The sequence below is a fragment of the Aquarana catesbeiana genome, linkage group LG06 (assembly GCF_042186555.1).
Source record: "Aquarana catesbeiana isolate 2022-GZ linkage group LG06, ASM4218655v1, whole genome shotgun sequence".
NCBI lineage: Eukaryota > Metazoa > Chordata > Amphibia > Anura > Ranidae > Aquarana > Aquarana catesbeiana.
Window position 1 is genome coordinate 15,835,548 of NC_133329.1, and position 27,244 is coordinate 15,862,791.

General features: G+C 48.2%; 1 protein-coding gene across 1 annotated transcript in view; it reads right to left on the minus strand.

Annotated features, from left to right (window-relative positions):
• LOC141148176 (uncharacterized) overlaps nucleotides 1-26,456 on the minus strand; it is a 42,634-nt gene extending 16,178 nt beyond the window's left edge. Inside the window, exons 1-2 of the mRNA XM_073635372.1 lie at nucleotides 26,041-26,456; nucleotides 3,904-4,030 (exon numbers count right to left, since the gene is read on the minus strand). Of these exons, the coding sequence (XP_073491473.1) occupies nucleotides 3,904-4,030; nucleotides 26,041-26,365 (452 nt within the window). The 5' untranslated portion in view covers nucleotides 26,366-26,456. The remainder of the gene's footprint in view (nucleotides 1-3,903; nucleotides 4,031-26,040) is intronic.
• Nucleotides 26,457-27,244: the final 788 nt, after the last annotated feature.

A 27,244-nucleotide genomic window follows, 5' to 3' on the forward strand; every position in this document is an offset into this window, starting at 1 on the left:
TAGTCCTAAGCTGCAAAGCAGAGGTACTACTATAAATGCAATCACTGTTGTGCCTTAGTCTTACAATATTAACATTAGCTCAGTCTGCGCAATCCCATGCCGAGTAGATGTCTTAGGTATGCCTAGTTCCGAATCCACTGAGATGCTTACTGCCCACAGCTCTGTGTCCCACCGCTTACATGAGCTCTGGCATACTGGGCTTTAAACATAGTCGCTTTGCACCTACGCACTAGTGCGCCATGCATGCCGCACGCGCACGGCGCCGTAACCACACCTCCCCTACTTCCCCGCCGAAACCACCGTAAAAGCACGCCGGATCGTTATGGCGACGGCGAGGGGGGAGAAAGGAGACCACCTGGGGACTGTGCGGGACCCCTGGACTGCATGGGATACCCCCTTTCAGTTTATGTGGCAGAGCCTGCAGCGGAGGAGGTGAGCGGCTTCTCAGACCAGCTTCACTGAGCGTGTATCCTTGATGGCATGTAAGTATACACCAGGTATGTCTCTTACTACCTCTAGTGGCAGAAACGAGGTAAGACAAGCAAACTACTCAAAAGAAGATAATCCATAATGTGTATACTTTAGGATTGTCTTCACTTACCTTATCCCCGCCGCAGGAACTGCTGAGAACAGACAGATCCAACCTTCACCCATCATGGCGGGTAGCGTTGTGCCAACCTTCAGGGTTCTGGCTTCCTACTCACAGGATCCTCTTCCCTGGACCTGTAGAAGACTCTGCCAGAAACTTTTCGCGCAACTTAAATTCATGCACCAAAGGGCTGGATCCCAGAGCCCAGTTCTCAAAGAGAGACATTACAGACAAAACCTTGTTTCTTCTTTCACGAGGCCCGGGTACCATCCATCTTAGGCGTATTTATTGGCCCGAGGCATGGATCCGGTTTTATAGCTCCTAGGCCCCCGCAGAGACCATCAAAAAGAGCTTTCTTCTTAGCACAGCTTTAACGTGACCAACCACCTTAGACACTGGCGAAAAAACTGAGGTACTCTCCATATGGGAGGGGTTATATAGGGGAGGAACTCGCCTTGTAATTAGGGTTGCCAGTGTCCAATCACCTGATGGTGACTATCTAACCCACTAAGTAATTATCAAAGGCATTGTGTCCCGTGATATATGAACAAGAAATAAGAATTCAAAAAAATGAGAACATTCACTTTACCATGGTCAAATTAAAAATGTCCAATTGCTTTAAATAATATATCTGGGGATTGTCCTAATCCTGCCTGTAAAGGAGTGCTTGAGTGTTTCAGACTGCTAGCAAATGACATTTCATTGCCGGCTTCCTTGCTTAAAAGAATAAAAACACACAGACCCCTCCAAGGATCTGCTTAGTATTTTGGGGACCTTTGGAGAAGTATGAGTGCTTTTTTTTCACGTAAGCTGGCCATGAATGTAATTTGCCAGCAATTTAAACCATATCATTTTGTTCTTTGTAAATGTCACTTTTTATAGCACATGATACAACAAGAATGAATACAAAAAGAGTCTCCACCCCCTTTGAGTCTAGTATGGATTCTAAGGGGGTGCCTCACACAAAAAAAAAAAAAGTGTGAAGTCCCGCAGAAAATCCATACCAGACCCCTAGGCTCCAGAATGGATTTTAAGGGAGGCTTCACACAAAAAAACAAAAAACGTGTAAGGTCCCTCTTAAAAACAAAAAAAAGTGAGATTCTCCTAAAAATACAACAGTATGAGCCTACAGCCTGGCTGGCCTTTAAAAAGAGGAGATGAGTGTGCGTCGCTCTCCTAAACCATACCAGGCCACATGCCTACAACATGGGGGGGTGCCTTGCCTCCTTGGCAAAGAACCTTGTCGCTATGTTGTTGGGCAAGGGCAAGGGCAAGGACAAGGGCCTCATTCAAACAACCCTGGCCTTTGGTTGGGGGGGTCTTCGGGAAGGATGCTTACTGAAGTCTGAAAAGCCCCCTTTAATAATAAGGGGACCTTTAGATGCAGCCCCCCTCATGTGAATAAGTACCCCTATTCAGGGCTGGACTGGGACAAAAATTTGGCCCTGGACTTCATCCAGACTGGCCCACTTTGACAGGTCTCTCCCATGCCGGCTGGACAAACCGGCTCCCCCGCATGCTCCTTTGGTCCCCCGCATGCTCCTCTGTTCCCCCCATGCTGCTCTGGTCCCCCACATGCTCCTCTGGTCCCCCCCATGCTGCTCTGGTCCCCCCATGCTGCTGCGGTCCCCTATGTGCTCCTCTGGCCCCTCGCGAGCTCCTCTATTCCCCCCATGCTCCTCTGGTCCCCCATGTGCTCCACATGCTCCTCTGGTCCCCCGCCTGCTCCTCTATTCCCCCCATGCTGCTCTGGTCCCCCATGTGCTCCGCTGGTCCCCCTATGCTCTTCTGGTCCCCCCATGCTGCTCTGGTCCCCCCATGTGTTCCGCTGGCCTCCGCGTACTTCTCTGGTCTCCTCTCCCCCCCTGATGCTGCTCTGGTCTCCCATATGCTCCTCTCTTTCCTACCCCCCTCATGCTGCTCTGGTCCCCCATGTGCTCCTCTCTTTCCTACCCCCCCTCATGCTGCTCTAGTCCCCCATATGCTCATCTTCCCCCCCCATGCTGCTCTGGTCCCCTACATGCTCCTCTCACCCCCCCCTCATTCTGCTCTGGTCCCCCATATGTTCATCTCCCCCCTCATGCTGCTCTGGTCCCTCATATGTTCCTCTCTTTCCTACCCCCTCCTCATGCTGCTCTGGTCCCCCATATGCTCATCTGTCCCCCGCCCTCATGCTGCTCTGGTCCCCCATATGCTCCTCTCTTTCCTACCCCCCCATGCTGCTCTGGTCCCCCATATGCTCTTCTCCCCCCCTCATGCTGCTCTGGTCCCCCACATGCTCCTCTCACCCCCCCTCATTCTGCTCTGGTCCCCCATATGCTCATCTCCCCCCCCTCATGCTGCTCTGGTCCTCCACATGCTCCTCTCACCCCCCCTCATTCTGCTCTGGTCCCCCATATGTTCATCTCCCCCTCATGCTGATCTGGTCCCCCATATGCTCCTCTCCCCCCCCATGCTGCTCTGGTCCCCCATATGCTCCTCTCCCCCATGCTGCTCTCTGGTCCCCCATATACTCCTCTCCCCCCCATGCTGCTCTGGTCTCCCATATGCTTCTCTCCCCCCTTCACCCATGCTGCTCTGGTCCCCCATATGCTCCTCTCCCCCCCTTCCCCCATGCTGCTCTGGTCCCCCATATGCTCTTGTCCCTCCCATCCCCCATGCTGCTCTGGTCCCCCATATGCTCCTCTCCCCACCCCCATGCTGCTCTGGTCCCCTGTGCTCCTCTTCCCCCCACCCCACGACGCTCACCTCCTCTCCCTGGCTAGTTATACAGCACGTCTGAATACAGACATGATGCTCAGGAGTCGACACTGAGAAGCTCATCATACGATCCGGAAGGAGGGAGGCCACACACAGCTGTAACATAACCTTCCTTGGCACTCGTTCTCCTGCCTTTTCCTTCCCCCGCTCTCCATCTAGATTCTCCGCGGAAGCAGACAGGATGGAGAGCGGGGGAAGGAAAGAGCAGGAGAATGAGTGCCGAGGAAGGTTATGTTACAGCTGTGTGTGGCCACCCTCCTTCCGGATCAGATGATGAGCTTCTCAGTGTTGACTCCTGAGCATCATATCTGTATTCAGGCATGCTGTATAACTAGCCAGGGAGAGGAGGTGAGCGCCGGGGGGGGGCAGAGGACCAGGGGGATGCGGCGGTCCGCTCTCACTGAAACCGGCCAACTGAGCCATCAGCCCACCGGGAAACTCCCGGTAGTCCTGATGGCCAGTACATGCCTGCCCCTATTCAGTCACAAAGGAAAAAATAAAGTTGCAACCTAGAAGTAAAGACATTATTTTGCAGCCCTGATAACATTTCTCACCTGTAGATAAATATGGGAACAAGTAAGTCAGTGGTATTTTTGTTCAAGTCATCATCTACCAGGATCGACATTCTGTCTTTAAAGTCCTCTTTCCACTCCACAGGCTGATCCAATGGAAGAAAATTTCCTGGAAAGTAATAATGGTGCAAGTTTGGAAAGGAAAGATGAAACAAGAGCTAGCAATCAGTTGACTCATATTTCCCACATTACTGGAGAGACAATAAGTATATACAGAAAGCAGATTAATTTCAGCAGCTGTAAAGCAATACAATACCACTTTCCTATGGAATTTTTCTGGGTGATAACGAACATCCCAAAGCAGCTGTTTTAAATCTGGCAGTTAGTTTAATCTCCACAGTTCTCTGGTATTTGGAGAACCTCACACTTTACAGTTACACGCATGTGGACCCCCCCTCTAAATGATGGAGTTTTTAACCACTTCAGCCCCGGGAAATTTGGTTGTTGAATGACCGGGACATTTTTTGCGGTTCGGCACTGCGTCGCTTTAACTGACAATTGCGCAGTCATGCAATGCTGTACCCAAACAAAATTGACGTCCTTTTTTTCCCCACAAATAAAGCTTTCTTTTGGTGGTATTTGATTACCTCTGCGGTTTTGTTTTTTGCGCTATAAACAAAAGAAAGAGCGACAATTTTGAAAAAAACACAATATTTTGTACTTTTTGCTATAATAAATATCCACAATTTTTTTTTTTAAAAAGCGAATTTTTTCTCAGTTTAGGCCGATATGTATTCTTCTATAAATTTTTGTTAAAAAAAATCACAATAAGAGTATATTGATTGGTTTGCGCAAAAGTTATAGCGTCTACAAAATAGGGGATAGATTTATAGCATTTTTATTGTTTTTTTTTTTTTTTTACTAGTAATGGCGGAGATCTGCGATTTTTATCAGGACTGTGACATTATGGTGGACACATCGGACATTTTTGACACATTTTTGGGACCATTGCCATTTATACATCGATCAGTGCTATAAAAATGCATTGATTACCGTAAAAATGTCACTGGCAGGGAAGGGGTTAACACTAGGGGGCGATCAAGGGGGTTAAATGTGTTCCTTGATAGGCGAACTGAAGGGGGAGGGGACTGACTAGAGAAAGTGACGGTTCCTATCTAATAAGAACACACGATCTCTCACTCATCTCAGAACAGAACATGGACTTGTGTGTTTACACACACACTTTCGTGTTCTGTCCCCCTTGCTCGTGAACGCTCGTGGCTGGTGGTCATCAGGACCATTGGCCACGAGCATCGGCACCCCCGCTGTGCAGCGAGCGTGCGCCTGCTATCTCGCTCTCGCGAGCCGACGTACAGCTATGACGGTTCACGGGATCGTGCCGACCTGCCGCAGTATAATGACGGCGGCTGGTTGGCATGAAGGGTACTGTTAATATTATATCCAAGGCCAAAATTTGGGGGGTGGGATGAACCCCACTATTGCTGGCTGAATCTATACTATGTAATCAGTAGGCTCTACCAAAGTTACTTGGCAGCTGTCACCTGGAGTGGGATGACTCATCTGATCCTCTCCCCTTGCTGCTCCCCTGGCGTCCGATCTCCACATCACAAAGGCTGCAGCAAAAAATCATGGTGGCGGTAGAGGACTGTGTCTGTGTCCCAACTCACAAATGAATGGAAGCAAGCCAACATTTATTGATGGGCACTGGTAGACTGCATTTGATGGGCACTGGTGAGGCTACATTTGATGGGCACTTCATTAAAAAAGTTGGGTATACATGGGCAGGGCAAAGTGGTGGAGTCAGGGGTGGAGCCAAGGGGAGGTGGAAAAATGAGGCTTCACCTAGGGTGTCAAAAATCCTTGCACCAGCCCTGGCTAGGACGAGTGATTTCTAGTTTTTGGTTTTTGGCTACCTAGTAAGGTTCTGGGCTATAGGTGGAGACCAGGCAGATGAGCAGCATGAATATGCATACAGCCCTGGCTAATTGGAAGGTGATGTTCCCCTAGGCCAACTGGGTGGTGGCATTTATGTCCAAGGAGCATGTGGGCTCTTGGTCATTTCTGGAGGGGCTTTGCCTTCCCCAGCACTTGCTGCCATGTGGCCTCAGGAGGGCGACCTGAGGGCTTGAATCACACCTCCCAACTAGGGATGAGCTTCGAGTTCGAGTCAAACCCATGTTCGACTCGAATATCGCCTGTTCGACCGTTCGTCAAATTGCGAACGATATGGGCCGTTCGCGCCAAATTCGATTGGCGCATCATGGCCCATAATTTACTGCAGCATCGCAGTGCATTGCTGGCTGATGATTGGCCAAGCATGCACTATGACCCACGTGCTTGGCCAATCACAGTGCCGTGTGTACAGAGAGCCGAAATTGGCCAAAGCTAGGGTGGCTTTGTCCAATTATGGCTCAGGGGGTTTCGTACACGCCCCACACTATATAAGGCCTCCTGCATGGTGGCCTTGTGTAGATAGATAGACAGAGAGACAGTGTCATTTGATTTAAGTTAGATAGAGTAGGCAGGTCGAGTCAGTTAGCTGCACTTACAGTGTATTGTGTATATATATATATATATATATGCGTCCCAGGTGTTGTGTATATATATATATATATATATATATATATATATATATATACTGTATTCAGTTTAGCTAGATCTGCTCCTGTTATTCTCTTCCTAATATACTGACAGACAGGCAGGTGTTTTTACAGTATTTACAGTTAGTGTACTGTGTACCCTGAACAGTTGCACCTACAGTATAGCCACCTGAAGACAAGTGCTTGTGTTCTTCTGATCCTATTAATAGCACAGGCAGGCTCTTGAAGTATTTACAGTTATTGTACTGTGTACCCTGCACAGTTGCACCTATAGCTACCTGAAGACAAGTGCTTGTGTGCTTCTTCTGATCCTAGTAATAGCACAGGAAGGCTCTTGAAGTATTTACAGTTGGTGTACTGTGTACCCTGCACAGTTGCACCTACAGTATAGCTACCTAAAGACAAGTGGTTGTGTGCTTCTTCTGATTCTATTAATAGCACAGGCAGGCTCTTGAAGTATTTACAGTTAGTGTACTGTGTACCCTGCACAGTTGCACCTATAGCTACCTGAAGACAAGTGCTTGTGTTCTTCTTCTGATCCTATTAATAGCACAGACAGGCTCTTGAAGTATTTACAGTTAATGTACTGTGTACCCTGCACAGTTGCACCTACAGTATAGCTACCTGAAGACAAGTGCTTGTGTTCTTCTTCTGATCCTATTAATAGCACAGGCAGGCTCTTGAAGTATTTACAGTTAGTGTACTGTGTACCCTGCACAGTTGCACCTATAGCTACCTGAAGACAAGTGCTTGTGTGCTTCTTCTGATCCTATCAATAGCAAAGGAAGGCTCTGGAAGTATTTACTGTTAGTGTACTGTGTACCCTGCACAGTTGCACCTATAGCTACCTGAAGACAAGTGCTTGTGTGCGTCATCTGATCCTATTAATAGCACAGGCAGGCTCCTGAAGTATTTACAGTTAGTGTACTGTGTACCCTGCACAGTTGAACCTATAGCTACCTGAAGACAAGTGCTCGTGTGCTTTGTCTGATCCTATTAATAGCACAGGCAGGCTCTTGAGTAGGGATGAGCTTCGTGTTCGAGTCGAACCCATGTTCGACTCGAACATCGGCTGTTCGATCGTTCGCCGAATTGCGAACGTTATGGGCCGTTCGCGCTAAATTCGTGTGGTGCGTCACGGCCCATAATTCACTGCGGCATCGCAGTGCATTGCTGGCTGATGATTGGCCAAGCATGCACTATGACCCGTATGCTTGGCCAATCACAGCGCCGTCAGTAGAGAGAGCTGTAATTGGCCAAAGCCAGGGTGGCTTTGGCCAATTATGGCTCAGGGGATTTAGTACACACCCCACACTATATAAGGCCGCCTGCACGGCAGCCCTGTGTAGTGTGTGTTCCGGTGTGCTGAGAGATAGAGAGAGAGAGAGAGAGACAGTGTCATTTGATTTGAGTTAGATAGATTAGGCAGAACAGTCAGTCAGTTAGCTGCACTTACAGTGTATTGTGTATATATATATGCATCCCAGGTGTTGCATATATATATATACACTGTATTCAGTTTAGCTAGATACGTTCCTGTTATCTTCTATCTAGACTATTTACATTTAATGCAGTGCGTCCTGCTCACAGTGTTCAGCTAGATCCGTTCCTGCTATTTACATTTAGTGCAGTGCGTCCTGCTCACAGTGTTCAGCTAGATCCGTTCCTGTTATCTTCTAGACTATTTACATTTAGTGCAGTGCGTCCTGCTCACAGTGTTCAGCTAGATCCGTTCCTGCTATTTACATTTAGTGCAGTGCGTCCTGCTCACAGTGTTCAGCTAGATCCGTTCCTGCAATTTACATTTAGTGCAGTGCGTCCTGCTCACAGTGTTCAGCTAGATCCGTTCCTGCTATTTACATTTAGTGCAGTGCGTCCTGCTCACAGTGTTCAGCTAGATCCGTTCCTGCTATTTACATTTAGTGCAGTGCGTCCTGCTCACAGTGTTCAGCTAGATCCGTTCCTGTTATTTACATTTAGTGCAGTGCGTCCTGCTCACAGTGTTCAGCTAGATCCGTTCCTGCTATTTACATTTAGTGCAGTGCGTCCTGCTCACAGTGTTCAGCTAGATCCGTTCCTGTTATCTTCTAGACTATTTACATTTAGTGCAGTGCGTCCTGCTCACAGTGTTCAGCTAGATCCGTTCCTGCTATTTACATTTAGTGCAGTGCGTCCTGCTCACAGTGTTCAGCTAGATCCGTTCCTGCAATTTACATTTAGTGCAGTGCGTCCTGCTCACAGTGTTCAGCTAGATCCGTTCCTGTTATCTTCTAGACTATTTACATTTAGTGCAGTGCGTCCTGCTCACAGTGTTCAGCTAGATCCGTTCCTGTTATCTTCTAGACTATTTACATTTAGTGCAGTGCGTCCTGCTCACAGTGTTCAGCTAGATCCGTTCCTGTTATCTTCTAGACTATTTACATTTAGTGCAGTGCGTCCTGCTCACAGTGTTCAGCTAGATCCGTTCCTGTTATCTTCTAGACTATTTACATTTAGTGCAGTGCGTCCTGCTCACAGTGTTCAGCTAGATCCGTTCCTGTTATCTTACTACTGACAGGCAGGCTTGTCTGGTTACAGTATATAAAGCTACCTGAAGAAAATTACAGGTGTTCTATTTGATCCTATTAGTACCACGGTCAGGCAGCTAGACTATTTACATTTAGTACAGTGCGTCCTGCTCACAGTGTTCAGCTAGATCCGTTCCTGTTATCTTCCTACTGACAGGCAGGCTTGTCTGGTTACAGTATATAAAGCTACCTGAAGAAAATTACAGGTGTTCTATTTGATCCTATTAGTACCACGGTCAGGCAGCTAGACTATTTACATTTAGTACAGTGCGTCCTGCTCACAGTGTTCAGCTAGATCCGTTCCTGTTATCTTCCTACTGACAGGCAGGCTTGTCTGGTTACAGTATATAAAGCTACCTGAAGAAAATTACAGGTGTTCTATTTGATCCTATTAGTACCACGGTCAGGCAGCTAGACTATTTACATTTAGTACAGTGCGTCCTGCTCACAGTGTTCAGCTAGATCCGTTCCTGTTATCTTCCTACTGACAGGCAGGCTTGTCTGGTTACAGTATATAAAGCTACCTGAAGAAAATTACAGGTGTTCTATTTGATCCTATTAGTACCACGGTCAGGCAGCTAGACTATTTACATTTAGTACAGTGCGTCCTGCTCACAGTGTTCAGCTAGATCCGTTCCTGTTATCTTCCTACTGACAGGCAGGCTTGTCTGGTTACAGTATATAAAGCTACTTGAAGAAAATTACAGGTGTTCTATCCCAGCTTAGTGCAGCTACAGGCCATTAGTATGTCTGGAAGGCCAAGAAGGAGAGGCAGACAGTCACAAGCCAATAAGAGAGGGCAAGCAGGCTCTGTGTCTAGTGCTGGTCGTGGAGACGGTGCATCCTCATCAGCACGTGGCCATGGGACACGCTTGGCCTTTTTTTCGGCAGCTGGCCGTGTTGAGCCGCAACATGCGGAAGACTTGGTCGAGTGGATGACCAAGCCGTCCTCATCCTCCTCATCCTCTCTCACCCATGCCCAGGGTGCTTTGTCTGGCAAAGCAGCGGCCTCTTCCCTCAGCTCAATGTCATCAGTGACTCCTTCCCTAGCTCCACCATGTCCTCATGAGGATTCCCTCGAACTGTTTGACCACAGTGTTGGGTACATGCTCCAGGAGGATGCCCAGCGTTTGGAAGGCTCTGATGACGATACTGAGCTCGATGAAGGCAGTAACATGAGCACGGACAGAGGGGGTGCCCAAGAAGGACAGCAATCTGGCAGTCATGCTCCCCCTGCTGCAGCATACTGCCAGGTTTGCTCCAGTGATGAGGAGGGAGGGGATGATGAGGTCACTGACTCAACGTGGGTGCCTGATAGGAGAGAGGAGGAGGAGGAGGAGGAGGAGGAGGAGGAGGCGGCAGCATATCACCAACGAGGCAGGATGCCCTCCAGGGGCCAGCCTAAGGGCAGCACATTGACTGCATCACACCCCAAAGCTCCACATGTGCAGGGCGCTGCAGTCTCTGCGCGTTATTCAAAAAGTTCTTTGGTGTGGGCCTTTTTTGAGACGAGTGCATCAGATCGCACCGCTGCTATTTGCAACATATGTCTCAAGCGTATCTCGCGTGGCCAAAACATCTCCCGCTTGGGTACCACATGCTTGACCAGACATATGTTGACCTGCCATGCAGTTCGTTGGCAAGCGTATCTAAAAGACCCACACCAAAGAACAAAGAGGATCTCTCCTTGCTCCTCATCAGCTGAGATTTCCAACCCCACTAGACCTTCAGTCCTCTCTGAGACCTGCAGTGAGAGGAATGAAGGTGTAGAATTAGGTGTGTCACAGCCAAGTACTTGTGGGCAATCTGCTTTTGGTACACCGACGTCAGATTGTACCAGGCAAATTTCCCTGCCCCAGCTGCTGCACCGCCGAAAGAAGTTTGCTCCCAGCCATCCACATGCCCAGCGGTTGAATGCTAGCTTGGCAAAATTGCTAGCACTTCAACTTCTGCCTTTTCAGTTGGTAGACTCTGCCCCCTTCCGTGAGTTTGTGGAATGTGCGGTTCCTCAGTGGCAGGTACCCAAACGCCACTTTTTCTCACGGAAGGCGATTCCGGCTCTCTACCGGCATGTGGAAGGCAATGTCCATGCCTCGCTGGACAGGGCGGTCAGCGGTAAGGTGCATATTACCGCTGACTCATGGTCCAGCAGGCATGGACAGGGACGTTACCTAAGTTTCACGGCGCATTGGGTGACTCTGCTGGCAGCTGGGAAGGATGCAGGACAAGGTGCAGTAGTGTTGGAGGTTGTTCCGCCACCACGCCTCCAAAATGCTGATTGTGACACACCTCTCTCCTCCACCCCCTCCTCTTCTTCTTCCTCCATGGCCTCTTCCTCGGAACCAGCGGTGCTCCGTAGGCGTTCAAGGGGCTACGCAAGTACGCAGGCCAAAAGATGCCATGCGGTGCTTGAGCTGGTGTGCTTGGGGGACAGGAGCCACACTGGGGCAGAGGTTCTGTCAGCTCTGCAGGGGCAGGTTCAGAGGTGGTTGACGCCACGCCAACTTAAGGCAGGAATGGTGGTTTGTGACAATGGCACCAACCTCCTCTCTGCCCTCCGACGGGGACAAATGACCCATGTGCCCTGTTTGGCTCACGTCCTTAACTTGGTGGTGCAGCGGTTCTTGGGCAGGCACCCGGGCTTACAGGATGTCCTGAGGCAGGCCAGGAAAGTCTGTGTGCATTTCCGCCGGTCATATAATGCCAGTGCTCGGCTGACGGACCTCCAAAAGGAGTTTAACCTGCCCAAGGACCGCCTAATCTGTGACATGCCCACCAGGTGGAACTCAACGTTGGCCATGCTGCAGCGGCTGCACACGCAGCAGAGGGCCATCAATGAGTACCTGTGCGACTATGGCACCAGGACAGGGTCAGGGGAGCTTGGTTTTTTTTCCCCACGCCATTGGGCCATGATCAGGGATGCATGCACTGTCCTGTCACCATTCGAGGAGGCCACGAGGATGGTGAGCACTGACAGTGCATGCATCAGTGACACTGTCCCCCTTGTCCACCTGTTGGAGCACACGCTGCGTGGAATAATGGACAGGGCACTTGAGGCAGAACAGAGGCAGGAAGAGGAGGACTTCCTTAGCTCTCAAGGCCCCCTTTATCCAGACAGTGTTCCTGCGTGCCCGCCGATCACACAGGAAGAGGACGAGGAGGAAGAGGAGGAGGAGGAAGATTGTGTCAGTATGGAGGTGGAGCCTGGCACTCAGCATCAGCAGCAGTCTTTAAGGGATCAGTCCCAAGAAACACATGGACTTGTACGTGGCTGGGAGGAGGTGGCTGCGGACCATGTCGTTCTTAGTGACCCAGAGGACTCCGGACCGAATGCCTCAGCAAACCTACGCTGCATGGCCTCCCTGATCCTGCAAAGCCTGCGTAAGGATCCTCGTATTCGTGGTATCAAGGAGAAGGACCAATACTGGCTGGCAACCCTCCTTGATCCACGTTACAAGGGTAAGGTTGCGGACCTTATCTTGCCATCGCAGAGGGAGCAGAGGATGAAACATCTTCGGGAGGCCTTGCAGAAAGGTCTGTGCAACGCGTTCCCAGAGACTGGGAGGTTACAAACTCCTGTTTCTGGACAACGTGTTGCTGAGGCTTCGGTCAGTCAAAGAAGGAGCGGTGGAGAAGGTGGCCGTCTGACCGATGCGTTCAGACAATTTTTTGGTCCGCAGCCCCAAGGTATGATCGGTTCCAGCAACCATCGCCAGCGTCTGTTTTACATGGTGCAGGAATACCTAGGGGCAAGATCAGACTTGGACACCTTTCCCACCGAAAATCCTCTGGGTTACTGGGTCTTGAGGATGGATCACTGGCCAGAGCTTGCACAGTATGCAATTGAGCTACTGGCCTGTCCTGCATCCAGCGTTCTTTCGGGAACGCACATTCAGTGCTGCTGGAGGCGTGGTAACCGATCACAGGGTGCGTCTGTCCACCGACTCGGTCGATCGGCTGACCTTCATAAAAATGAATGAGTCTTGGATCACCACCAGCTACCAAGCACCTGATGCTGATGTAACCGAATAATTTTTTTTGAAATCTCAGATCCCTTCAAAGACTGCCTATGCTGATGCTGAGTGACTATCCCTGAGTAATTATCCTCTTCCTCCTCAATCATCACGCTGATAGCTTGTAAGAACATTTTTGGTTCTGGGCGCCACCACCAGTGCCTAAGGCACAATTTTTCGGCCCCTGTTTAACAGGGGCGTGTAATTACAATTTTTGATGTAATACTTTGCAGCAGGGCTCGTTCCTGCATTCCAACTAGAGTGTCTGTGAGGGGTTGCAGTGTTGTGGCACCAGCACCAGTGCCTAAGGCCCAATTTTTCTGCCCCTGTCTAACAGGGGCGTGTAATTACAATTTTTGATGCAATACTTTGCAGCAGGGCTCGTTCCTGCGTTCCAACTAGAGTGTCTGTGAGGGGTTGCAGTGTTGTGGCACCAGCACCAGTGCCTAAGGCCCAATTTTTCTGCCCCTGTCTAACAGGGGCGTGTAATTACAATTTTTGAAGCAATACTTTGCAGCAGGGCTTGTTCCTGCGTTCCAACTAGAGTGTCTGTGAGGGGTTGCAGTGTTGTGGCACCAGCACCAGTGCCTAAGGCCTAATTTTTCAGCTCCTGTTCAACAGGGGCATGTAATTACAATTCTTGATCTAATATTTCACAGCAGGGCCCTGTGAGGGCTTACAGTGTTGTGGCCACAGCAACACCTAAGGCCCAAATTTCTGCTGAGTATATAGGGCAGGACCCTACTTTCAAACATCTAACTTACAAACGACTCCTACTTGCAAACGGAAGGAGACAACAGGAAGTGAGATGAAATCTACCCCTAGGAAGGGAAATTCTCTCCTGTAAGAGTTAATATGGGAAAACAATTTCTCCTTTCCACTGATGCTTTCCAATCCTTGTTCCACAAAAAAACCCAAATTTTCAAAAAACATTTTTCATTGGGACAAAAAAGTGAGGTGAAATCTTCTGAAGAGGAGGAAAGACAGCAAAACAAATGTCACAGGGGTGATAACCCTTCCCTATGTTTTCCAAAAAGCTTAGAAAAGATTTTTTGGCTGGAGCTAAACACGTTAAAAATGTTCAAAATTACAAACAGATTCTACTTAACAACAAACCTACAGTCCCTGTCTTGTTTGCACCGCCTGTATACTGCTGTTCAGAGTATATAGGGCCTGGTGGCCCCACACCTTTCCTTATTTTAATTTGGGTTCGGGGTTCCCCTTAATATCCATACAAGACCCAAAGGGCCTGGTAATGGACTGGGGGGTACCCATGCCTTTTGTCTCACTGATTTTCATCCATATTGCCATGACCCGACATGACATTAAACCCGCAAGCAGTTTTAAATGAGATTTTTTCCTTTAAAAATGACATTTGGTGCAGGGACTGTTCTAAACATGGGAAACACGCGTCACTTTACAGGCATACTATAGACACCCCCCAGGTACGATATTTAAAGGAATATTTCACTTTTTTTTTTTACTTTAAGCATCATTAAAATCACTGCTCCCGAAAAAACGGCCATTTTTAAAAGTTTTTTTTGCATTGATACATGTCCCCTGGGGTAGGACCCGGGTCCCCAAACCCTTTTTAGGACAATACCATGCAAATTAGCCTTTAAAATGAGCACTTTTGATTTCGAACGTTCGAGTCCCATAGACGTCAATGGGGTTCTAACGTTCGTGCGAACTTTCGGTCCGTTCGCGGGTTCTGGTGCGAACCGAACCGGGGGGTGTTCGGCTCATCCCTACTCTTGAGGTATCTACAGTTAGTGTACTGTGTACCCTGCACAGCTGCACCTACAGTATAGCTACCTAAAGACAAGTGGTTGTGTGCTTCTTCTGATCCTATTAATAGCACAGGCAGGCTCTTGAAGTATTTACAGTTAGTGTACTGTGTACCCTGCACAGTTGCACCTACAGTATAGCTACCTGAAGACAAGTGCTTGTGTTCTTCTTCTGATCCTATTAATACCACAGGCAGGCAGCTTGAAGTATTTACAGTTAGTGTACTGTGTACCCTGCACAGTTGCACCTATAGCTACCTGAAGACAAGTGCTGGTGTGCTTCTTCTGATCCTATTAATACCACAGGCAGGCATTCTGCTAGCTGCTGTATAATCAGTATATATATACATCCCAGTTTTGTGCAGCTACATCTCACTGCAGTGCAGGCCATTAGTATGTCTGGAAGGCCAACAAGGAGAGGCAGACAGTCATAAGCCAATAAAAGAGGGCAAGCAGGCTCTGTGTCTAGAGGCAACAGTGCTGGTCATGGACACGGTGCATCCTCATCAGCATGTGGCCATGGGACACACTTGGCCTTTTTTTCAGCAGCTGGCCGCGTCGAGCGGCAACATGCGGAAGACTTCTTAGAGTGGATGACCAAGCCGTCCTCATCCTCCTCATCCTCCCTCACCCAGGCTCAGGGTACGTTGTCTGGCAAAGCAGCGGCCTCTTCCCTCGGCTCAATGTCATCAGTGACTCCTTCCCTAGCCCCATCATGTCCTCCTGAGGAGTCCCTCGAACTGTTTGACCACAGTGTTGGGTACATGCTCCAGGAGGATGCCCAGCGTTTGGAAGGCTCTGATGATGATACTGAGCTCGATGAAGGCAGTAACATGAGCACGGACAGAGGGGGTGCCCAAGAAGGACAGCAATCTGGCAGTCATGCTCCCCCTGCTGCAGCATACTGCCAGGTTTGCTCCAGTGATGAGGAGGGAGGGGATGATGAGGTCACTGACTCAACGTGGGTGCCTGATAGGAGAGAGGAAGAGGAGGAGGAGGAGGCGGCACATCACCAACAAGGCAGGATGCCCTCCAGGGGCCAGCCTAAGGGCAGCACATTGACTGCATCACACCCCAAAGCTCCCCATGTGCAGGGCGCTGCAGTCTCTGTGCGTTATTCAAAAAGTTCTTTGGTGTGGGCCTTTTTTGAGACGAGTGCATCAGATCGCACCGCTGCTATTTGCAACATATGTCTCAAGCGTATCTCGCGTGGCCAAAACATCTCCCACTTGGGTACCACATGCTTGACCAGACATATGTTGACCTGCCATGCAGTTCATTGGCAAGCGTATCTAAAAGACCCACACCAAAGAACAAAGAGGACCTCTCCTTGCTCCTCATCAGCTGAGATCTCCAACCCCACTATACCTTCAGTCCTCTCTGAGACCTGCACTGAGAGGAATGAAGGTGTAGAATTAGGTGTGTCACAGCCAAGTACTTGTGGGCAATCTGCTTTTGGTACACCGACGTCAGATTGTACCAGGGAAATTTCCCTGCCTCAGCTGCTGCACTGCCGAAAGAAGTTTGCTCCCAGCCATCCACATGCCCAGCGGTTGAATGCTAGCTTGGCAAAATTGCTAGCACTTCAACTTCTGCCTTTTCAGTTGGTAGACTCTGCCCCCTTCCGTGAGTTTGTGTGGTTCCTCAGTGGCAGGTACCCAAACGCCAATTTTTCTCACGGAAGGCGATTCCGGCTCTCTACCGGCATGTGGAAGGCAATGACCATGCCTCGCTGGACAGTGTGGTCAGCGGTAAGGTGCATATTACCGCTGACTCATGGTCCAGCAGGCATGGACAGGGATGTTACCTAAGTTTCACGGCGCATTAGGTGACTCTGCTGGCAGCTGGGAAGGATGCAGGACAAGGTGCAGTAGTGTTGGAGGTTGTTCCGCCACCACGCCTCCAAAATGCTAATAATTGTGACACACCTCTCTCTCCTCCACCCCCTCCTCTTCTTCTTCCTCCATGGCCTCTACCTGTGCTTTGTCATCGGAACCAGCGGTGCTCTGTAGCCGTTCAAGGGGCTACGCAAGTACGCAGGCCAAAAGATGCCATGCGGTGCTTGAGCTGGTGTGCTTGGGGGACAGGAGCCACACTGGGGCAGAGGTTCTGTCAGCTCTGCAGGTTCAGAGGTGGTTGATGCCACGCCAACTTAAGGCAGGAATGGTGGTTTGCGACAATGGCACCAACCTCCTCTCTGCCCTCCGACAGGGACAAATGACCCATGTGCCCTGTTTGGCTCACATCCTTAACTTGGTGGTGCAGCGGTTCTTGGGCAAGTACCCGGGCTTACAGGATGTCCTGAGGCAGGCCAGGAAAGTCTGTGTGCATTTCCGACGGTCATATAATGCCAGTGCTCGGCTGACGGACCTCCAAAAGGAGTTTAACCTGCCCAAGAACCGCCTAATCTGTGACATGCCCACCAGGTGGAAGTCAATGTTGGCCATGCTGCAGCGGCTGCACACGCATGAGCACCTGTGTGACTATGGCACCAGGACAGGGTCAGAGGAGCTTGTTTTTTTTTCCCCACGCCAGTGGGCCATGATCAGGGATGCATGCACTGTCTTGTCACCATTTGAGGAGGCCACGAGGATGGTGAGCAGTGACAGTGCATGCATCAGTGACACTGTCCCCCTTGTCCACCTGTTGGAGCACACGCTGCTTGGAATAATGGACAGGGCACTTGAGGCAGAACAGAGGCAGGAAGAGGAGGACTTCCTTACCTCTCAAGGCCCCCTTTATCCAGACAGTGTTCCTGCGTGCCCACCAATCACACAGGAAGAGGACGAGGAGGAGGAGGAGGAGGAAGATTGTGTCAGTATGGAGGTGGAGCCTGGCACTCAGCATCAGCAGCAGTCTTTAAGGGATCAGTTCCAAGAAACACATGGACTTGTACGTGGCTGGGAGGAGGTGGCTGCGGACCATGTCGTCCTTAGTGACCCAGAAGACTCCGGACCGAATGCCTCAGCAAACCTACGCTGCATGGCCTCCCTGATCCTGCAAAGCCTGCGTAAGGATCCTCGTATTCGTGGTATCAAGGAGAAGGACCAATACTGGCTGGCAACCCTCCTTGATCCACGTTACAAGGGTAAGGTTGCGGACCTTATCTTGCCATCGCAGAGGGAGCAGAGGATGAAACATCTTCGGGAGGCCTTGCAGAAAGGTCTGTGCAACGCGTTCCCAGAGACTGGGAGGTTACAAACTCCTGTTTCTGGACAACGTGTTGCTGAGGCTTTGGTCAGTCAAAGAAGGAGCGGTGGAGAAGGTGGCCGTCTGACCGATACGTTCAGACAATTTTTTGGTCCGCAGCCCCAAGGTATGATCGGTTCCAGCAACCATTGCCAGCGTCTGTTTTACATGGTGCAGGAATACCTAGGGGCAAGATCTGACTTGGACACCTTTCCCACCGAAAATCCTCTGGGTTACTGGGTCTTGAGGATGGATCACTGGCCAGAGCTTGCACAGTATGCAATTGAGCTACTGGCCTGTCCTGCATCCAGCGTTCTTTCGGAACGCACATTCAGTGCTGCTGGAGGCGTGGTAACCGATCACAGGGTGCGTCTGTCCACCGACTCGGTCGATCGACTGACCTTCATAAAAATGAATCAGTCTTGGATCACCACCAGCTACCAAGCACCTGATGCTGATGTAATCAAATAATTTTTTTTGAAATCTCAGATCCCTTCAAGGACTGCCTATGCTGATGCTGAGTGACTATCCCTGAGTAATGATCCTCTTCCTCCTCAATGATCATGCTGATAGCTTGTAAGAACATTTTTGGTTCTGGGCGCCACCACCAGTGCCTAAGGCACAATTTTTCAGCCCCTGTTTAACAGGGGCGTGTAATTACAATTTTTGATGCAATACTTTGCAGCAGGGCTCATTTCAGCATTCCAACTAGAGTATCTGTGAGGGGTTGCAGTGTTGTGGCACCAGCACCAGTGCCTAAGGCCCAATTTTTCTGCCCCTGTTTAACAGGGGCGAGTAATTACAATTTTTGATGCAATACTTTGCAGCAGGGCTCGTTCCTGTGTTCCAACTAGAGTGTCTGTGAGGGATTGCAGTGTTGTGGCACCAGCACCAGTGCCTAAGGCCTAATTTTTCAGCCCCTGTTCAACAGTGGCATGTAATTACAATTCTTGATCTAATATTTCACAGAAGGGCCCATTTCTGCACCCACCAAGAGCGAGTGAGGACTTACAGTGTTGTGGCACCACCACCACCACCACCACCACCACCACCAAAGGCCCGGTTTTTCTGCCCCTGTTCAACAGGTGCATGTAATTACAATTCTTGATCTAATATTTCACAGCAGGGCCCTGTGAGGGCTTACAGTGTTGTGGCCACAACAACACCTAAGGCCCAAATTTCTGCTGAGTATATAGGGCAGGCCCCTACTTTCAAACATCTAACTTACAAACGACTCCTACTTACAAAAGGAAGGAGACAACAGGAAGTGAGATGAAATCTACCCCTAGGAAGGGAAATTATCTCCTGTAAGAGTTAATATGGGAAAAACATTTCTCCTTTCCACTGATGCTTTCCAATCCTTGTTCCACAAAAAACCCCAAATTTTCAAAAAAACATTTGTCATTGGAACAAAAAGTGAGGTGAAATCTTCTAAAGAGGAAGAAAGACAGCAAAACAAATGTCACAGGGGTGATAACCCTTCCCTATGTTTTCCAAAAAGCTTAAAAAAGATTTTTTGGCTGGAGCTAAACACGTTAAAAATGTACCTGTTCAAAATTACAAACAGATTCTACTTAACAACAAACCTACAGTCCCTGTCTTGTTTGCACCACCTGTATACTGCTGTTCAGAGTATATAGGGCCTGGTGGCCCCACACCTTTCCTTATTTTAATTTGGGTTCGGGGTTCCCCTTAATATCCATACAAGACCCAAAGGGCCTGGTAATGGACTGGGGGGTACCCATGCCGTTTGTCTCACTGATTTTCATCCATATTGCCAGGACCCGACATTACATTAAACCCGCAAGCAGTTTTAAATTTTCCTTTAAAAATGACATTTGGTGCAGGGACTGTTCTAAACATGGGAAACACGCGTCACTTTACAGGCATACTATAGACACCCCCCAGGTACGATATTTAAAGGAATATTTCACTTTTTTTTTTTTTACTTTAAGCATCATTAAAATCATTGCTCCCAAAAAAACGGCCGTTTTTAAAAGTTTTTTTTGCATTTATACATGTCCCCTGGGGCAGAACCCGGGTCCCCAAACCCTTTTTAGGACAATACCATGCAAATTAGCCTTTAAAATGAGCACTTTTGATTTCGAACATTCGAGTCCCATAGACATCAATGGGGTTCTAACGTTCGTGCAAATTTTCGGTCCGTTCCTAGGTTCTGGTGCGAACCGAACCGGGGGGTGTTCGGCTCATGCCTATTTGTGAATATCTAACTACTGTTTATGTTGGCTCAGCTCCTCAGCAGCTCAACTCCCCACAGCCTTTTATGAGGCTGAACAGGGTTAAGCGAAAGATAATATTATAGAGTATAATTTAAGTGACAGTTCAGAGACTTCTGCAGTTGTTGACATTATATTCAAGATGGCAGCACCCAGAAGTTGTCTCATGTCTAAAATATGTTACATGGAGTTATGTGTGGGAATATCCAAAACCGCTGTTACCCAGGTGTACCTCATTAAGTCTCCACAACAGGCTCTATTGGTCGTCCAGTGGAGGGGACACTAGAAGACTAATAGCATTCATATTTGTAGCAACCAGAATCTCCATTGCTAGGTCTTGGAAATCTCCCACGATTCCATTTAGCCTACTGAAGGCCAAGCTATAACGGATAATGATAAACAAACGCCTTTTGGCAATCCTAAATAGAGATGAGCCAAACACCCCCCAGGTTCGGTTTGCACCAGAACTCCCAAACATGGAAAAAGTTTGGTCCCAAACAGCAAACCTTATTAAAGTCTATGTGAACCACACTTGGAAAATCAAAAGTCCCCATTTTGAAGGCTTATATGCAAGTTATTGGCCAAAAAAAAGTGTATGGGGGGCCAGGTTCTGCCTGGGGGACATGTATCAATGCAAAAATGTTTTTTTAAAAAGATCATTTTTAAAGGAGCAGTGATTTTAATAGTGCCTTAAGTGAAACAAAAAAAATTAAAAATTCCTTTTGGGGCTGGGTTCACACTATCTTTGCACGTGGCTCACAGCAGGGGTCCGGTGCGTTTCAGGCACTCGCTCGCCCCCCCTTTTCTAGGCTGCTAGGTTGCATGCTCGGATAAGGGTCTGGCATTGATTTTGGGGGGGATCCCATGCCATTTTTTTTTAAATTTTGACGTGGGGGTTCCCCTCAAAATTAATACCAGATCTAAGGGTCTGGTATGGATTTTGGGGAGGACCCTACACCGTTTTTTTTTTTCATTTTGGTTCCCCTTAAAATCCATTTCAGTGTTCCACAAACACCTGAACAGGCGCTGTTCGAGGCCAAGCCGATGCTTGGCCTGAACCGTTCATGCATCACTAATCCTAAATAATAAATTGACCTTCTTTGGAAAAATCTGGGATCCCTGGATTAAATATCTTTCAGAATCCTCTTGAGATGAATCGGATGAAGGCCTCTTGAGCCCCTCCCCTTAGGGAAAAGAGAGCCTTGACTGGTGGGGGCATGGCCAGGTGCCGGACAAAGGAGATGATTGCTGGAAACATGGGGGATGGGATGGGCCTCAGTTCAGGGAACATGTGCCCCAGGGAATTCTGGGTCTTTCGGAAGAATTGGATGAAAGAGCTGCCACCCTCCCGCCCCTTTTTTCCTCGGTTATGGTATGTCACAGCTTGCTGCGTTTTTTTGACCTTGCCAGCATTTGATGTTGCTGTAATGGGCTATGCCCTTGATGAAAAAAATGGAAGTAGGCTGTCTGTCCAGCACTTATGGTAAGCACAGGCCCCACTTCCCTCTTTTGGAATTAAGTGCTTACAATACGCACTGGTAAAATGTGTTCACATGTTATGTGTCGGAATTTAATAAATCTGTGGCCTTGCCCTTTCCAACCTAATGATTGTAAGTGTTTTATTGAATGGGGTAATAGGGCAAGGGTGGTGGGGAATATGATCCCATTGTGTTACATTAATTTGTATCTAGGCCCATTGCGCCTCAGCAGTCATGGCTCTTGCCTCAACTTACCATTGGGCTTGACTGGGCTCAAGCCCATGGGCCCCGCCCAATAGGGGGCCTCACGGGCCCCAGCTGAGTGTACTCGGCTATACTCGGCTAGTTCCGCTAGCAGTCACGCCTAGTCCCGCCCTATGATGGACATAACACAGGGACTGGGCGTGACTGTGAGCGCAGCTAGCCAAGTACACTCGGCTATGTATGTATATCGGCGGCGCTCGGCTCCGCTCACAGTCACGCCCAGTCCTGCCATTGGGCCTGTGTTATGTCCATCATAGGGTGGGACTGGACGGGACTGCGAGAGGAGCCGAGAAAAGCCGACAGGAGCCGAGATACACAGGACCGGCTCCGTGTATCTCGGCGGCGCCATATATAAACTGCAGTGACACTGACAAGTCACTGCCGTTGAGAAAACCTGTCTGCATTAGACAGTGATGTAATAGCGGACAAACGGTATCAGAGTGGCGCGCTTAAAAGAAAACTAAAGGTTTAAAGTAATGTATAGAAGGTAGGGCCCGAAAGTGACTCAAGCCCAGGGGCCCCCACCACCCTAAGTCCTGCCCTGCGAATAGGGTGCTTTTTTTCTTTCTGTTTCCTCCTCTAAGTTCCTTTCTTTGTTTCTTATTTACGTCTATGACTTGTAGATGGTTCTTAAAGAGGAGTTCCAGTCACCTGTGGAAAAAATAAAAGTCAGCAGCTACAAAAGGTGTAGCTGCCGACTTTTAAAAAACAGCCACTCACCTGTCCCACGATCCAGCAGTGAGCTCAACCCAGTCGGTCTCACCGGCTGTCTTTGGTCCCCGGCGCCAGCAACTGCACTATGGGCACCTGGCTGTGACAGCTTGCAGCTTCACAGCCAGGTGCCCACTGCGCATGAGCTAGTTGCGCTGTGCATCGTGAGTGGTGGATGCAGTTTTCTGGGATCTGTCACTGTCCCAGAAGATTGAAGGGGGAGGGAGGGAGGAGAACTTCGGAATAAAAGTGGGAAGCGGGTACCTGTCAAAATGCCTGCCCCCCCCCCACTCCTCAAAAGTGCCAATTGTTCAAGAGGAGCGGGGAATGAGTTCTTAAAGCGGAACTTCTCCTTTTGAGTGGAGCTCCGCTTTAGGGGATGTATGTGATGGACATAGGCTTGCTCATGGTTGGAGTCAAGCACAGTTAATGTAGTTCCGCTGGATTTATACTTTGCATTGCCCCCTCACTAAATATTCAAAGCTCCCAACTGTCCCTGATTTGGAGCAATGTCCCTCTTTCCCTCTTTCCTCCTCATTTGCCCCTCATTTTGGTCTGATCTATATAGTTGTATATAAAATTTACTTTTTATCTATCAAAAAGTGTTTTCCAGCGCTTAACTTTTGATCTGATTTCTAAATTGCTGCATTTGTAAATTCCAAAAGCTAATATAAAGAAATTTTAGTGGTAATAAAAAAGCCCTTGTGGGTTTAACCAATTTTGTTTTTTTGTACAATTCTCCTTTAAGGGGGCGTGGCAATGGGTGTGTCCTATGCCTGCATGCTTTTGGTGATAGGTGTCCCTCATTCCCATCTCAAAAATTTGGGAGGTATGCTTTTGTATCTCTTCTGAATTACTCAATACAATGTATTGGAAATGAAAATTTGGTAAATGTATACAGTCAGGTCCATAAATATTGAGACATCGACACAATTCGAAACGTTTTGTCTCTATACACCACCACAATGGATTTGAAATTAAAACGAACAAGATGTCCTTTAACTGCAGACTTTCAGCTTTAATTTGAGGGTATTTACATCCAAATCAGGTGAACGGTGTAGGAATTACAACAGTGTGTATATGTGCCTCCTACCAAAAGTAATGGGACAGATTAACAATCATCCATCAAACGTTCACTTTTTAATACTTGGTTGCAAATCCTTTGCAGATAATCACAGCCTGAAGTCTGGAACACATAGACATCACCAGACGTTGGGTTTCATCCCTGGTGATGCTCTGCCAGGCCTCTACTGCAACTGTCTTCAGTTCCTGCTTGTTCTTGGGGCATTTTCCCTTCAGTTTTGTCTTCAACAAGTGAAATGCATGCTCAATCAGATTCAGGTCAGGTGATTGACTTGGCCATTGCATAACATTCCACTTCTTTCCCTTAAAAAACTCTTTGGTTGCTTTAGCAGTATGCTTCGGGTCATTGTCCATCTGCACTGTGAAGCGCCGTCCAATGAGTTCTGAAGCTTTTTGCTGAATATGAGAAGATAATATTGCCCGAAACACTTCAGAATTCATCCTGCTGCTTTTGTCAGCAGTCACATCATCAATAAATACAAAAGAACCAGTTCCATTGGCAGCCATACATGCCCACGCCATGACACTACCACCACCATGCTTCACTGATGAGGTGGTATGCTTTGGATCATGAGCAGTTCCTTTCCTTCTCCATACTCTTCTCTTCCCATCACTCTGGTACAAGTTGATTTTGGTCTCATCTGTCCATAGGATGTTGTTCCAGAACTGTGAAGGTTTTTTTAGATGTTGTTTGGCAAACTCTAATCTGGCCTTCCTATTTTTGAGGCTCACCAATGGTTTACATCTTGTGGTGAACCCTCTGTATTCACTCTGATGAAGTCTTCTCTTGATTATTGACTTTAACACACATACACCTACCTCCTGGAGAGTGTTCTTCATCTGGTCAACTGTTGTGAAGGGTGTTTTCTTCACCAGGGAAAGTATTCTTCGGTCATCCACCACAGTTGTTTTCCGTGGTCTTCCGGGTCTTTTGGTGTTGCTGAGCTCACCGGTGCGTTCTTTCTTTTTAAGTATGTTCCAAACAGTTGATTTGGCCACACCTAATGTTTTTGCTATCTCTATGATGGGTTTGTTTTGTTTTTTCAGCCTAATGATGGCTTGCTTCACTGATAGTGACAGCTCTTTGGATCTCATATTGAGAGTTGACAGCAACACATTCCAAATGCAAATAGCACACTTGAAACGAACTCTGGACCTTTTATCTGCTCCTTGTAAATGGGATAATGAGGGAATAACACCCACCTGGTCATGGAACAGCTGAGCAGTCAGTTGTCCCATTACTTTTGGTCCCTTAAAAAGTGTGAGGCACTTATACAAACTGTTGTAATTCCTACACCGTACACCTGATTTAGATGTAAATATCCTCAAATTAAAGCTGAAAGTCTGCAGTTAAAGCACATGTTGTTTGTTTCATTTCAAATCCATTGTGGTGGTGTATAGAGCCAAAAAGATTAGAATTGTGTAAATATCCCAATATTTATGGACTTGACTGTATATAATCATAAGGGAAGATATTTATTGAAAGGAATGGTCTTGTGATAGAGTCTCTTAGTAGTAGTGGTTAGTCTCCTAGGATGATTCCAGTATACAGTATTTGTATTAATGGATGTAATATAAAGAGAGGCATGACAGGGGTTAAAGGGGCTTGTTAAGGTACTGAGTTTAGGGCTACCAGATAAGTCAGCAGGCTGCAAGGGGCAGGTTTTGAGCTGGGTGGAGAAAAGGGGACTTAAGCAGTAGACAGGAAGGGGGGGGCTTCAGTCAGGGAGAAGTGGAGCAACTTCCCACCCTCCCAACCTGAATGTGTTGGTTTGGAACCGGTTAGGGAATCAGGGGGTCGTTCTAAGCCAAATGTGTTGGTGGCGGGGTGCAAGGTCCTTTTTTTAGGTTCATATGGGCACCAAAGGTATGGTGAAGGGACCCGTCTGGGGTACGGCTCCCAGGTGCTGGATGTGTACCTGCTAGTTGTCTCTGAGTTGGTGTTTTTTTTTGCAGCTGGAGGCCTGTGAAGTGACAAGCAGGTACTGTCCTGGGTTTTTTATGCCTATTAGGACCTTGTAGCCTTTTCTCTTTAATAAACAGTCTGGTCTGGTTTTTATGGTATTAATGTTAATTAATGGTTATTTATTTGTGTTTAATAAAAAGGTTGCTATGGCCAATTTAACTCAAATTTTGTGTGGTGTGGTCACTAAGGGAAAAGGTGGGGTTTCCTTGGCAAAACAGTAACAAGACATATTTAATACCATAGTCATGATTACGCTTACTCACCGAGCTGGGCATAGACTTCTGCACGTTCAAAGTGAGTGATCGTATTACATCCTCTGTTGTCCACGATGGTGATATTGGGGGTGAGCTCATAGGCATTTCTTGTCATAGTTATGCTGCCTCCATCTGAACTCTGTCCAGTCGGAGCATATTCTTCAAATGGTTCTCCGTCATTCAGGATGTACTTACAGGAGTTAATAAAGGAGGATTTTCCATGACCAGTAAGGCCAAACAGTTGTAGGAGGACCCGCTTATAGCCCTGATTGCCCAGATGTCCATCATCCAGGCTGAAGGCCTTAATCTTCCTTCTCAGTTCCTTATGGTCCATTTCTGGGTCTTCACAGCAATGTGTGCTGCCTTGTTTCTCCCCTTCTTCTGACTATCAAAGGAAAAGCATCTCTGCTTAGTTTCTGTTTTACCCTTTCCACAAAGTTTCACTTTGCACTTCTGTGTTAAAGGGAAACTGCACTTAATTCATTATTATATATTTATTTTATTTATTACATTTTTAGGTATGTGGGGAAGCTATGTGGCGCTTCCCCACATACCTAGCACGCAATAACACGAGTGCTGTGAGTGCATGTGGACTTTGAGTGCGCATGGACTGGGCGTACACGAGTGCTGTGAGTGCATGTGGACTATGAGTGCATGAGTGCTGTGAGTGCACATGGACTGTGAGTGCACGTGGGCTGTGAGTACATGAGTGCTGTGAGTGCATGTGGACTATAAGTGCATGTGGACTGTGCGTAAACGAGTGCTGTGAGTGCACGTGGATTGTCCGTAGACGAGTGCTGTGAGTGCACATGGACTGTGAGTGCACGAGTGCTGTGAGTGCATGTGGACTGTGAGTGCACATGGGCTGTGAGTACATGAGTGCTGTGAGTGCATGTGGACTGTGAGTGCACGTGGGCTGTGAGTGCATGAGTGCTGTGAGTGCATGTGGACTGTGAGTGCACGTGGGCTGTGAGTGCACATGGGCTGTGAGTACATGAGTGCAGTGAGTGCATGTGGACTGTGAGTGCACGACTGCTGTGAGTGCACGAGTGCTGTGACTGCACGTGAACTGTGAGTGCACATGGGCTGTGAGTGCACGAGTGCTGTGAGTGCACGTGGACTGTGAGTGCACGAGTGCTGTGAGTGCACGTGGACTGTGAGTGCACGAGTGCTGTGAGTGCACGTGGACTGTGAGTGCACATGGGCTGTGAAT